The sequence below is a fragment of the Bombus flavifrons genome, unplaced genomic scaffold, assembly GCF_040668555.2.
Source record: "Bombus flavifrons isolate JBK064 unplaced genomic scaffold, iyBomFlav1_principal scaffold0025, whole genome shotgun sequence".
In the NCBI taxonomy this organism is placed as follows: domain Eukaryota; kingdom Metazoa; phylum Arthropoda; class Insecta; order Hymenoptera; family Apidae; genus Bombus; species Bombus flavifrons.
In genome coordinates, this window is record NW_027184770.1 from 373,528 (window position 1) to 388,912 (window position 15,385).

Here is a 15,385-nt window from a genome sequence, read left to right on the forward strand (position 1 = left end):
AGATGCAGCGCAGATGTTTTAGGCGACGTAACATCCTCCCCCCGTTGAGAGGGCACCGATCAAATTCTGCCTGTGGAGTCAGGTGCGTCGTTTGTCCATTTCCTTCGCTCCGGGTTGATGCTCGGATTCATCTGTTTCTGGTTGAATGGGTAAGGGGACCAATCTTTTGACACCACAGTCCAGGATACTCGTTGCCGTCTGCACGGTAGCGGTCCGTATGATTCCGTCGGCTCCTGGATGGACTTTGATTACGCGGCCCAAAGGCCACTGCATGGATGGGACGTTATCCTCCCTGAGGGTTACGACGGTGCCTTCACGGATGTCGTGTTTTCCCTTGTCCCATTTGTTGCGACGGGTCAGCTCGTTGAGGTACTCTCGATTCCACCTGCTCCAGAAGTACTGCTTGATCTGGTGGATGCGCTGCCAACTAGATAGCCGGCCTGATGGAACTGTCCTGAAATCACGCTCCCGTAAACTCGTTAATGTATCGCCGATTAGAAAGTGACCGGGAGTGAGGACAGGGGGATCTTTCGGATCGGACGAGATGGGAGTCAGTGGACGTGAATTGAGAATTGCTTCAATCTCAATCACAAGGGTGTTAAGGTGTTCAAAGGTCAAGAGCTCCGTGCCGACGACGCGGATGAGGTGACGTTTGAACGATTTTACGGCGGCTTCCCATAAACCGCCAAAATGTGGTGAGTTTGGGGGGTTGAAACGCCATTGTATCTGTCGGTCGGCGAGAAAATTCTGCACCTTTTCCTTGTGGTCGTCGGACTGTAATAGGGTTCGGAGTTCTTGTAATTCCCGATTAGCTCCGACGAAATTGGTGCCATTGTCGGTGAGGATGGTTGCGCAGTATCCTCTTCGGGAGATGAATCGGCGTAGAACGGCTAGGAATGCGTCGGTAGTTAGATCGCTGACTAACTCGATGTGGACGGCTTTTGTTGCTAGACATACGAATATGGCAACGTATACCTTGACTTTACTGCGGTTACGATTCCTTCTCTCTTTGATATAGAGCGGACCGCAGTAGTCGATTGCGACGTTCGTAAACGGGCGCGATTCGGTAATACGCGCCTCTGGTAAATCCCCCATCATGTACTCTACTGGTGGAGGATTAGCTCTGCAGCAACGGACGCACCTTTTGATAGTGCGCCACACTTGGCTACGGCCGTCGATCGGCCAATAGCGTAGTCTCACGGCGTATAATGTAGCTTGTGTCCCTGTGTGGTGGTTGTTTCGATGTTCTTCGTTTATAATGATCTCGGTAATTGTCGATTTCGGCAAAATAATTGGATGCTTTTGCCTGAATGGGATAGCAGAGTTGGTCAGTCGTCCTCCGACGCGTAGTATCCCCTCTTCGTCGAGGAATGGATTTAGTGGCTGTAGTTTTCCTCCAACATCCTTGCTTCGATCTTTCTGCAGTATCCGAATCTCCGCTGCGAAGTGTCGGGATTGGATTATCTTGATCAATTTATTATGTGCTGTGGTTAATTCGTCCGTTGTTAGATGGGAGGATCGGTTCTGCTTATATTTCCATCGAAGACACCAAGAGACGACTCTTATTAGTCTTGTCCAGGATGAATATCCATGGAGGAGTGTGTTGTCGATGGTACTAGTTGTTAGACATATCGTCTTCTTTTGTTCTGGGAGTTCTCCCAGCGTCGTGGGTATCCAGATCGGCCAGTTTTCCTCTTGTTGTTTGAGCCATTCGGGTCCGTTTTTCCAGATGGTCGGGCGCAGAAATTCCTTGGGAGTCTGCCCGCGGGAGATGAGATCTGCTGGATTATCGTTGGTGGGCACATGACGCCAATCGTCGATGTTTGTTTTCGTCTGGATCTCGGCTACGCGGTTCGCCACGAAGGTTTTCAACATGTGTGGCGAGGACTTGATCCACTGAAGCACTATAGTAGAATCCGTCCAATACACAGTGCGAGAAATCTTTATATTGAGGGACTTCTTTATCAAGGACATAAGTGAGGCGAGGAGTAATGCTCCGCTTAACTCGAGTCGTGGGATTGTCAACGATTTTAGTGGCGCGACCTTAGATCGAGCCGTGAGTATCTGAGTTTGTGTGTGTCCCTCCGGATTGGTGCTGCGTAGATAGACACATGCTCCGTATGCCCTTTCACTGGCGTCGCAGAAACCGTGCAGCTCTATATGATTAGCTGCCTTGATTATGGTTTTACGAGGGAACCGAATATCATTAAGCAAGGGTAGTTGGATATGATATCGATCCCATTCAGTATGCAACTCTGCTGGTAGGGATTCGTCCCAATCAATTTTTAATGCCCAGACGCGTTGAAGCAATATTTTTGCTTTGACAATCACTGGCGCGAGCAAACCAAGTGGATCATAGATTCGGGCTATCACCGAACTCATTGATCGTTTAGTGACTCGAGTGATGGTCGCTGTGGGTTCAACTGAGTAAAGGATTGCGTCTTCCTGAGAATCCCAATAAATGCCTAAGGTCTTCAACGTCTGTGACTCGCCCAATTGTAGCCTTCTATTGGTATCTCTTTCTGTTAGTCCTCGCAATATGTCCTTGTCATTGGATGCCCATTCCCGGATATGTAAGCCGGCCGATCTGAGAAGGTCTGTGAGTTCGTGTCTTACCGATAGTAATTCTTCTTTTGTGTCGGCTCCAGTGAGGGCATCGTCGACATAAAAATCGCGCTGCACAACCGCTGCTGCTCGCGGGAATCGATGTCCTTCGTCTTCTGCTAATTGTTTGAGGCATCGGAGGGCCAAGTATGGGGCAGCTGATAGTCCGAACGTCACGGTGTTAAGTTGATATGTATCGACCTCCCCGTTGGAATTACGCCATAGAATGAGTTGATATTTACGATCTTCTGGACGTACGAGGATTTGTCGATACATCTTCTCAATGTCACCCGTTAGAACATATTGATGCGACCGGAATCTCAATAGAATTTCAATTAGATCTTCCTGTAATTTAGGTCCTGTATGTAGCATGTCGTTGAGGGATACTCTGGTAGTGCTGATTGCTGATCCGTCGAAAACAACTCGGAGTTTCGTAGTATCACTCGATTCCTTTATCACGCCGTGATGAGGCAAATAATAACCGTTGGTTGTGGGAAGGTCAGGCGTGATCTTCGTCATATGACCCAAGTCTAGATACTCTTGGATCACCGCACTATACGCGGCTTCGAATTGCTTGTCGCGTTGGAATCGGCGATGGAGCGAGGCGAGTCTACTCATGGCAACGGACCTTGACGTCCCCAGCGTGGGAAGCTTCTCGTTGAATGGCAGGGCGACGACGTATCGCCCTTCCTTGTTGCGTTGGACATGGTTGCGGAAATGCTCCTCACATTGTAATTCCGCCTCTGAGAAATGCGTGGTAGGTGGTCCCTCATCGATTTCCCAAAAACGTGCGAGATCCGCTTGTAGGTCGGTGGTGGTGACGTGAAAGGAATGGATCCCCGCGCGAGCTGGCGGGCTCCCCCCGATAACCCAACCGAATCGAGTCTTTTGCAAACACAGCTCCGTATCGGTGGATTGGGATAGTTTGATCTGTCCGACACAAAAGGATGCTAAGGTTGGTCCCGAACTCAATAATATGTCGATCGGGCCTGGTCGATGAAATGCTGGGTCGGCTAATTTTATATTTTTGGGTAGCTGGATGACGGACCTATCGATTGGTTGATCTGGAACGACTGCCGATATTATTGGGATTACTAAGAACGTTACTATGCGTTTATATTTGCCATCCATAGAAACAATGGTGGCCGTGATCTGGCTCTTGGCAATTGTCGTCAAATCATCGAGGGTGCCGATTGGGACTGAACATCTCCTTCGTTTCATACCGAGGAATTTTGCGAATTTCTCACTCATGAAATTCATACTAGATCCGGTATCTAGCAATGCTCTGGCTCGGATTGGTGAGGCCCTTTTGTCTAGCACATCGATCTGTGCTGTGACCAGTAGATCGTGATGTAGTATGCCGTTTGGAGATGTATTTTCCCATTCGGTCCACCCTTTTGTAGTTTGTTGAGCTAGTCAGTTTAGCTCGGGTTGGGACTAGGATAAGGTGTGTATGGCGGTGCCCTTGGTCCGTGGGGAGCTTGACTCAGGAACTTTCGAGTCTTTAGGAGCCGAATATGTATGCTTCCGGGATGATTCGGTTGTCCGTCTGGACTTATGATACGAACGTGACTTCGATGATCCCGGGGGGGATTGTCTCTTAGATCGTTTATGCGATGAACGACTGCCCGGCGACCGACCGCTCGATGAACGACTGCGCGACGACCGACCGCTCGACGACCGACCGCTCGATGACCGACCGCTCGAGGACCGACCGCTCGATGACCGACCGCTAGACGACCGACTGCTGGACGACCGATTGCTAGATGACTGACTACTCGACGAACGTGGAATTATCTGCGTTTGCTCTCGGTGTAGGTAGGTGTTGTGTCGTTGCCCGCAGATATGACACGAACCCGCTGTGCACTGTGTCAGCGAATGTCCGCTGCCTAGGCAGTTTATACATAACGCTGCCCCTTTTACGATTTGAAAGCGTTCTACCGCCGATTTGGCTTTGAAGACCTTACAATGTCTGAGTACGTGGGGTCCGCTGCAGGTCGGGCACACTAATGTCTTGCTGGTTGTGGCAAAGGTTCGGCCGCGCGGTACGTTTTGTCGATGACGATGTTTTTTGTGGGTTGATCCTTTCGTTTCCTTTGATTTAGAAAGGAGTTGATTACCGTTTGCCCGTGTTTTCAGAAATTCCATCAGATGTTGATAGGAAGGCACGTCTTGGTTTGGCAACGTGCGCTGCCATTTACGCATGCTGGACGAAGGTAATTTCGATGCAAGCAACTCGATAATCACTATATCTGATGTTACAGGCTGCCCTAATTTTTCGAGCGCTTTCAAATTTACGCTGACGGTTTCCAGCAAATCTTCAATGGCTTCTGGAGTTTCCCTTTTTATTTCGGGATAACTGCGCAGTAATTCCCAATGACGCATACAGATCCGGAGGGCACAATTAAATTTCTCCTTCAGTGTGTTGAGCGCGATGGGATAGTTGGCCTCTGTGAGTTCTAAGGATTGTATGCTCCGTGCGGCCCGTCCAGTTACAGAGGAGCGTAGATGTTGAAACCTTTGGACGTTAGTTAAGTTCTCATTGCGATCCACTGTGGATAAGAACGTGTCGTAGAAATAGGTCCAGTTCTCGAGGGCACCGTCGAATTGAGGTAAACGGACCTCTGGCAAAGTGATTGGTCTCGTCTCCGGTTTCACGCATGGATCGCGGGTCTTTGTTGGCGAAGGGGTTACTGATGGTAGTCGGTCGAAGAGGTCCATGATCTGTACGTCAATCCTATGATGCTCTCGCAATAAAGAATCTGCACGAGCTATTTCCCCCTCATCTAACACTTCTAATTCCTCTTGCACCGCGCAGATTTTTCGCCAATTTTCGTCGAACGAATTACGGCAAGCTGTTAGATAGTTTTTGTCTACCCGTTCAGACTCTTCATATTCCTCGAGTTGACGCTTCGTGGTTGCAAATCGGCTGACTAAGGCACTTCGTCTACGCCGCAACGTGCTGATCGATTCAGCTTGAGCCATATTTGAATTTAATAATCGGAATGGGCTTACCTTAATCAAATGGACGTTGATCTAGGAATCGGTAGCTACTCGTTACAGTGCGGTGTGGGCTCGCGTATGTGCTGAGCGATGAAGGAGTTCCTTTCCGAGGGCAGCTCCTTTGGTTAGTTGCTTAAGTCGTTGGAATGTGGATTTCACGCGACACTGTATAGTCACGGGTCAATGCACTTTTTAATGGCGCAAAATCCGGCTCGAAGGACCATGTAAATTCGGCCAATCGCGGGGAGACGCAATCGCGAGGAGAGACGTCAACGGGAGTCGTAAATTCCCGTTACGATTATATTAATCGACACCACGAGTTGATCGATCCCCTGATTTCCGTTAAGATAATAGGGGTGATTAAGTTTATATAACACTGTGATTCACAGAATTATAAAATATATATTTCCAACACTTAAACTACACTGTTGAGTAGATACAAATCGTCAGTAACAACTTGTCGCACGAATATGAGATAGATAGGACTAATAGAGCAAGGTTCGTACAATCGAATTTCGTATGTTAGTGGACGGGAGAGTTAGATGCTACACGTCGACGTTGTTTTTCTTTCTACTAATTGTCGCCCTTAGGCTAGCACGGAAGAAAGCTCGGTGTGGGTGTGCCCTTTGCATGAAGAACGCGGATTCGTTATTCACGTTGTTCGTCAGGAAAAGTGAGGGCAACGATCCGCGATGTCGATTGGCTGTGACCCATGCTGAAACCTGAAGGAGTGAGTCGGAGTCCTCCTACCAACGTGGTTCATAAATGACCTTGCACATGGGAAAACTCAGCCTGTTCTGTTAGACAGATGTTTGGTTTTTCCTAATGGGCGCGTACCCGCTTTCTCCGCATTTTTGATTGCGATTAATAAACCCAAGGACCTCTCTAAAAAACCAGATGAGCGTCGCAAATATTTCCAGCCTTAAGAAAACTTTCAGGACGACGGATGGAATGCAGATACATGTGTACAGAATGCAAGAGAAAGTTATGGTCGGTCCTCAGGTTTATTGAGGGTCGAAATGACGTTACGCAGGCCGTCGGCTGGCCGGTCGCGAGAGATGCAGCGCAGATGTTTTAGGCGACGTAACAATTTAAGCTATTAATTTTTACATTTATACCATTAATTCCTAACATTCAAACTATTAATTTATAACACTTAAGCTATTAATTTATAACATTTAAGCAAATAATTAACAACTATTAAACTATTAATTTATAACAATTGAAACAATTATTGGCACATTTAAAACATTAATTTATAAGAATCAAACCATTCCTCGAGGAATCAGTAAGTCTCGCGCTAATAGCCCAATACATCGATAGATTTAACGAAGAAATACGTAACCGCGATTACAACCAATTAGATCATATTATTTGCTACATAATTAATAACTGTATCACGTACAGCGATGCAGGCGGTATTGAAGAAATAAAGCCATTTTATGTTACAACCATAACGAGTAAATTTAATCGTTTAACTTGTGAAGAATTAAAAAGGTACCTGACTTCTAAATAAGCATTAAATAAGAATCTTAAATATCGCAAACAGTGATGTAGGTGTTACTCAAGAAAAAAGAACGTTTTATTTTTTAATTAGCACGAGTAAATGAACGAATATCGATAATATAATATAATATAACGCTTAATATGAATTTTGTCTGTCTGATTATTTAATAGCTTAACTTATTTCACAGTAACGTCATCGACTGCACTTAGGCTCTTTTCCCTTTTTGTCCAAACTAATCGATAGTCGAAAACTAGTATCATGTAGGTGTGAATATAGTCTTAGTTTGTAGAAACTATTAAAATGATAAAAATGGATATCGTATTAAATCGTAAAAGATGTCAATTTCCGATAAAAATTAAGAAATCGTTCAATTTGATTTTGTTACAATGGAAAAACCGTCTCCTGCTATGTCAAAAAATCGTTACCGTTTGATTAACAAACCGACGCCTTGTTATGTTATATAAGGAACACGGAGGTCGCGCGCGAGCTCTTTTGTGCCTGAAATTCCGGAGAGTGAACATCGAAGAAGAACATAAATATCAGGTAAGTAAGAAAAAATATCAAACAACAACATTGTAACTAGTAATTTATAACGTCTAAACCATTAATTTACAACACTTAAGCTATTAATTTATAACATTCAAGCCATTAATTTATAACATTTAAGGAATTAATTTATAACGTCTAAACTATTAATTTATAACATTTATGCTATTAATTTATAACATTTAAGCCATTAATTTCTAACTTTTGAACTGTTATTTTATACATTTAGCCATTAATTTATAACATTTAAACTATTAATTTATATCATCTAAGCCATTAAATTATAACATTCAAGCTATTAATTTATAACATTTAAACTGTTAATTTATAACATTTAAACCATTAATTTACAGCATTTAATGTGTTATTTTATACATTTAAGCCATTAATTTATAACATTTAAGCTATTAATTTATAACATTTAAGCCATTAATTTCTAACTTTTGAACTGTTATTTTATACATTTAGCCATTAATTTATAACATTTAAACTATTAATTTATATCATCTAAGCCATTAAATTATAACATTCAAGCTATTAATTTATAACATCTAAACTGTTAATTTATAACATTTAAACCATTAATTTACAGCATTTAAAGTGTTATTTTATACATTTAAGCCATTAATTTATAACATTTAAGCAATTAATTTATAACATTTAAACTATTAATTTCTAACATTTAAGCCATTAATTTCTAACTTTTAAGCAATTAATTGACAACATCTGAGCCACTAATTTACAACATTTAAACTGTTGTTTTATACATTTAAGCTATTATTTTATAACATTTAAGCTATTAATTAACAACATCTAAGCCATTAATTTACAACATTTAAAGTGTTATTTTATACATTTAAGCTATTAATTTATAACATTTAAGCTATTAATTTATAACATTTAAGCCATTAATTTCTAACTTTTGAACTGTTATTTTATACATTTAGCCATTAATTTATAACATTTAAACTATTAATTTATATCATCTAAGCCATTAAATTATAACATTTAAGCTATTAATTTACAACATCTAAGCCACTAATTTAAAATATTTAAACTATTAGTTTATATCATCTAAGCCATTAATTTATAATATTTAAGCCATTAATCTAAAACAATTCCTCCATTAATTCTTAACAACTGTACCAATAATTTATAACCATATTCTTCCACTAATTCAAAGTAATTGTGCTCTTAATTTATAACAGTTGTACCATTAATCGGAAGCAACTCTACACTCATTGATTTAAATCAGTACCATCAATGTGAGTGAATTAATGATTTATATTGTATTATTTTATTAACGAAATCTTTCAGGTCCCTGGATTGCTATTTTATTTCTATATAGCATAATTTTTTAATTTTAAATACAGTACTTAATTTCTCATTTCACTATTTTGTATAAAAGCAGTGGTAACGCAGAGTGTAATTTTAAGATGCAATTTTCCATGTCTGCTAAAAACCAAGGAAACAACACCATATTCATGGAATCAAGGAAGCAAGTGTAGTTTAACCGAAGGCAACGACATCTTATCTGTAGCTGCACATGAGTCATAGGACATTTCAAATAGTGTTGTTGTTTTGCCTCGGAGTACCAAAACCGTTAGATTACAAGTAATTTAAAAACAAATAAACTCCGGACAAAACAATGCCGCCGCTACAATGTCGCTTTATTATAAAATAATTTTACATCTCTGCTTCCAATGCGTAAAAACTCATATGTAAATGGGACCCGAGCGTAGTTACCTCCTCGTGGTGGGTCCCGGTAATTGGTATCGTTTTCCAAATAATAATACACCAAGTACTATTTCGAATATTAGTATTATTATTCGAAAACGATATCAAGCTAAAAACTACTTGAATATAGTCTGGTCTTGATCACCCAAAATAGTTTTGGTGATCTAAACTGGACTAATACCCCCCCGCGGGGGCAACGTGGGACATCGTGGGACATCGCAGGACACCGTGGGATGCGAGCGTATTAGCTTTAATTAATCATAAGATAGATACCTATGTTATGTACATTGTAAGCTCATTCTGTACAAAGATACTTATCTATCTTGGAACGACAAATAAAGATCTCGTCTCTCTTGATCCCCTCGCTTACCATACTGGAAAAATTGTTCCCACGATATATCGGTTCGCGATCACTCAGTTCTTTCAAACTGTCGCGTGGCGTACTCGCTCGCGTGTATTTCGGGTGCGTGCGGGTCAATGTGCTCTAGACAACTCTTCGGATTCGTAAGTCGCCCAAGGACAGCTCTGTCTTGGTGACTGCTCAACGTTTGCATCGGATCATGGGAGTTGTCGTCGTGCCGGTGATGCTTGCTAATCTGTTGGGGATTCAGTCGTGGATCTGCAGTCCTGTCCGATTGGTACTTCGGTACTCGGTCAGGGTCCAGCAATTTCACGTCCTCCGTAATCCTGTTCGGCCCCGCGGGAGTGGACCCCACTGTTCAGTTGAGGTATTGCCTTCGTAATCCTGTTCAGCGGTCCCTCCCTGTGAGTGGACCCCACTGTTCAGTTGGGACCTCTTGCCTTCGTAATCCTGTTCAGCGGTCCCTCCCCGGGTTCCACTTGTTCAGTTGGAGTGTGTCAAGTTGCTGGCCTATGTGCTGGATCCACGGCTGAATTACTAGTGGATCACTGGCATCATCTGTCGGCGCCAACGAGCGCGACTCGTGTAAGTTTCGAACGGCGAAACAGGAATCGAGTTACGGCCAATTCTTGGGCTTTCCGTTGAACCTCGGGGTTATCTCGTGTACGGGGGTACGTCGCGTAGGTTTGTTATTTCTTTCGAGAGATCGCGATCTCGTCCGTTTCGGGACAGTGTCAGTAGCTTCATCTTCTTCTTTTCGCTCCAAGTTAGATAAATGTGTCTTTGATACCGAATGTTGCCAGTAGGGATGCAAATTATTGTTTATTTGTACTGATCGATGCAATCGTTGTGTGGGAGATAGATGATGCGTTACGTATGCCTTGTTCTACGTTTGTAAAGATTCATGTTAGCGCTGCGTTGGAGATATGTGTTTCGCAGTTAGACTACGAAACAACTATTTCTTTACGCAGGCCCATGGTCAAGTAGTGTCAAAACTGGACATTCTGCCAATAGGTTGAATGTCGAGATCGATGTGTAGTGTTAAATAACCCATGGGCGGGTCTCGTGCGTAGTCACCTCCTCGTGGTGAGACCTGGTAATTGGCATCGTTTTCCAAAAATTAATCAGTCGATTAATCTTTGGAAAACGATACCAAGCCAAGAACTACGCAACAGTCCAGTTTGGATCAACAAAAGCCCCTAAGATCATTTTGGATGATCTACACTGGACTGCACTATTAATTTATAACATTTAAGCCATTAATTTACAATATTTACGTCATGAATTTACAACAATAAGTCACAAATTCATAACACTTAAGCTATTAATTTTTACATTTATACCAATAATTCCTAACACTCAAACTATTAATTTATAACACATAAGCTATTAATTTATAACATTTAAGCAAATAATTAACAACGATTAAACTATTAATTTATAACAATTGAAAGAATAATTGGCACATTTAAAACATTAATTTATAAGAATCAAACCATTCCTCGAGGAATCAGTAAGTCTCGCGCTAATGGCCCAATACATCGATAGATTTAACGAAGAAATACGTAACCGCGATTACAACCAATTAGATCATATTATTTGCTACATAATTAATAACTGTATCACGTACAGCGATGCAGGCGGTATTGAAGAAATAAAGCCATTTTATGTTACAACTATAACGAGTAAATTTAATCGTTTAACTTGTGAAGAATTAAAAAGGTACCTGACTTCTAAATGAGCATTAAATAAGAATCTTAAATATCGCAAACAGTGATGTAGGTGTTGCTCAAGAAAAAAGAACGTTTTATTTTTTAATTAGCACGAGTAAATGAACGAATATCGATAATATAATATAACGCTTAATATGAATTTTATCTGTCTGATTATTTAATAGCTTAACTTATTTCACAGTAACGTCATCGACTGCACTTAGGCTCTTTTCCCTTTTTGTCCAAACTAATCGATAGTCGAAAACTAGTATCATGTAGGTGTGAATATAGTCTTAGTTTGTAGAAACCATTAAAATGATAAAAATGGATATCGTATTAAATCGTAAAAGATGCCAATTTACGATAATAATTAAGAAATCGTTCAATTTGATTTTGTTACAATGGAAAAACCGTCTCCTGCTATGTCAAAAAATCGTTACCGTTTGATTAACAAACCGACGCCTTGTTATGTTATATAAGGAACACGGAGGTCGCGCGCGAGCTCTTTTGTGCCTGAAATTCCGGAGAGTGCACATCGAAGAAGAACATAAATATCAGGTAAGTAAGAAAAAATATCAAACAACAACATTGTAACTAGTAATTTATAACGTCTAAACCATTAATTTACAACACTTAAGCTATTAATTTATAACGTTCAAGCCATTAATTTATAACATTTAAGGAAATAATTTATAACGTCTAAACTATTAATTTATAACATTTATGCTATTAATTTATAACATTTAAGCCATTAATTTCTAACTTTTGAACTGTTATTTTATACATTTAGCCATTAATTTATAACATATAAACTATTAATTTATATCATCTAAGCCATTAAATTATAACATTCAAGCTATTAATTTATAACATTTAAACTGTTAATTTATAACATTTAAACCATTAATTTACAGCATTTAATGTGTTATTTTATACATTTAAGCCATTAATTTATAACATTTAAGCTATTAATTTATAACATTTAAGCCATTAATTTCTAACTTTTGAACTGTTATTTTATACATTTAGCCATTAATTTATAACATATAAACTATTAATTTATATCATCTAAGCCATTAAATTATAACATTCAAGCTATTAATTTATAACATTTAAACTGTTAATTTATAACATTTAAACCATTAATTTACAGCATTTAATGTGTTATTTTATACATTTAAGCCATTAATTTATAACATTCAAGCTATTAATTTATAACATTTAAACTGTTAATTTATAACATTTAAACCATTAATTTACAGCATTTAATGTGTTATTTTATACATTTAAGCCATTAATTTATAACATTTAAGCTATTAATTTATAACATTTAAGCCATTAATTTCTAACTTTTGAACTGTTATTTTATACATTTTGCCAATAATTTATAACATTTAAACTATTAATTTATATCATCTAAGCCATTAAATTATAACATTTAAGCTATTAATTTACAACATCTAAGCCACTAATTTACAATATTTAAACTATTAATTTATATCATCTAAGCCATTAATTTATAATATTTAAGCCATTAATCTAAAACAATTCCTCCATTAATTCTTAACAACTATAACAATAATTTATAACCATATTCTCCCATTAATTCAAAGTAATTGTGCTCTTAATTTATAACAGTTGTACCATTAATCGGAAGCAACTCTACATTCATTGATTTAAATCAGTACCATCAATGTGAGTGAATTAATGATTTATATTGTATTATTTTATTAACGAAATCTTTCAGGTCCCTGGATTGCTATTTTATTTCTATATAGCATTATTTTTTAATTTTAAATACAGTACTTAATTTCTCATTTCACTATTTTGTATAAAAGCAGTGGTAACGCAGAGTGTAATTTTAAGATGTAATTTTCCATGTCTGCTAAAAACCAAGGAAACAACACCATATTCATGGAATCAAGGAAGCAAGTGTAGTTTAACCGAAGGCAACGACATCTTATCTGTAGCTGCACATGAGTCATAGGACATTTCAAATAGTGTTGTTGTTTTGCCTCGGAGTACCAAAACCGTTAGATTACAAGTAATTTAAAAACAAATAAACTCCGGACAAAACTATGCCGCCGCTACAATGTCGCTTTATTATAAAATAATTTTACATCTCTGCTTCCAATGCGTAAAAACTCATATGTAAATGGGACCCGAGCGTAGTTACCTCCTCGTGGTGGGTCCCGGTAATTGGTATCGTTTTCCAAATAATAATACACCAAGTACTATTTCGAATATTAGTATTATTATTCGAAAACGATATCAAGCTAAAAACTACTTGAATATAGTCTGGTCTTGATCACCCAAAATAGTTTTGGTGATCTAAACTGGAATAATACCCCCCCCGCGGGGTCAACGTGGGACATCGTGGGACATCGCAGGACACCGTGGGATGCGAGCGTATTAGCTTTAATTAATCATAAGATAGATACCTATGTTATGTACATTGTAAGCTCATTCTGTACAAAGATACTTATCTATCTTGGAACGACAAATAAAGATCTCGTCTCTCTTGATCCCCTCGCTTACCATACTGGAAAAATTGTTCCCACGATATATCGGTTCGCGATCACTCAGTTCTTTCAAACTGTCGCGTGGCGTACTCGCTCGCGTGTATTTCGGGTGCGTGCGGGTCAATGTGCTCTAGACAACTCTTCGGATTCGTAAGTCGCACAAGGACAGCTCTGTCTTGGTGACTGCTCAACGTTTGCATCGGATCACGGGAGTTGTCGTCGTGCCGGTGATGCTTGCTAATCTGTTGGGGATTCAGTCGTGGATCTGCAGTCCTGTCCGATTGGTACTTCGGTACTCGGTCAGGGACCAGCAATTTCACGTCCTCCGTAATCCTGTTCGGCCCCGCCGGAGTGGACCCCACTGTTCAGTTGAGGTATTGCCTTCGTAATCCTGTTCAGCGGTCCCTCCCTGTGAGTGGACCCCACTGTTCAGTTGGGGCCTCGTGCCTTGGTAGTCCTGTTCAGCGGTCCCTCCCTGTGAGTGGACCCCACTGTTCAGTTGGGGCCTCTTGCCTTCGTAATCCTGTTCAGCGGTCCCTCACCGGGTTCCACTTGTTCAGTTGGAGTGTGTCAAGTTGCTGGCCTATGTGCTGGATCCACGGCTGAATTACTAGTGGATCACTGGCATCATCTGTCGGCGCCATCGACCGCGACTCGTGTAAGTATCGAACGGCGAAACAGGAATCGAGTTACGGCCAATTCTTGGGCTTTCCGTTGAACCTCGGGGTTATCTCGTGTACGGGGGTACGTCGCGTAGGTTTGTTAGTTCTTTCGAGAGATCGCGATCTCGTCCGTTTCGGGACAGTGTCAGTAGCTTCATCTTCTTCTTTTCGCTCCAAGTTAGATAAATGTGTCTTTGATACCGAATGTTGCCAGTAGGGATGCGAATTATTGTTTATTTGTACTGATCGATGTAATCGTTGTGTGGGAGATAGATGATGCGTTACGTATGCCTTGTTCTACGTTTGTAAAGATTCATGTTAGCGCTGCGTTGGAGATATGTGTTTCGCAGTTAGACTACGAAACAACTATTTCTTTACGCAGGCCCATGGTCAAGTAGTGTCAAAACTGGACATTCTGCCAATAGGTTGAATGTCGAGATCGATGTGTAGTGTTAAATAACCCATGGGCGGGTCTCGTGCGTAGTCACCTCCTCGTGGTGAGACCTGGTAATTGGCATCGTTTTCCAAAAATTAATCAGTCAATTAATCTTTGGAAAACGATACCAAGCCAAGAACTACGCAACAGTCCAGTTTGGATCAACAAAAGCCCCTAAGATCATTTTGGATGATCTACACTGGACTGCACTATTAATTTATAACATTTAAGCCATTAATTTACAATATTTACGTCATGAATTTACAACAATAAGTCACAAATTCATAACATTTAA

General features: G+C 40.3%; 1 protein-coding gene across 1 annotated transcript; it reads right to left on the bottom strand.

Annotated features, from left to right (window-relative positions):
* Positions 1-78: 78 nt before the first annotated feature.
* On the bottom strand, positions 79-5,589 carry LOC138189347 (uncharacterized). The gene is made up of 2 exons (XM_069131409.1): positions 4,725-5,589; positions 79-3,935 (listed from the first exon to the last, which is right to left on the bottom strand). Exons 1-2 carry the CDS (start codon positions 5,587-5,589, stop codon positions 79-81), a joined length of 4,722 nt encoding a protein of 1,573 aa, XP_068987510.1.
* Between the last annotated feature and the right edge of the window lie 9,796 nt (positions 5,590-15,385).

What these genes read in the sequence shown, in the direction of transcription:
- LOC138189347 (XM_069131409.1), bottom strand. Translation starts at nt 5,589, where the DNA reads ATGGCTCAAGCTGAATCGATCAGCACGTTGCGGCGTAGACGAAGTGCC. An exon ending in TCTGAAAACACGGGCAAACG is followed by an intron (nt 3,936 to 4,724) that starts GTAATCAACTCC and finishes TACTGGTCACAG; the next exon opens with CACAGATCGATGTGCTAGAC.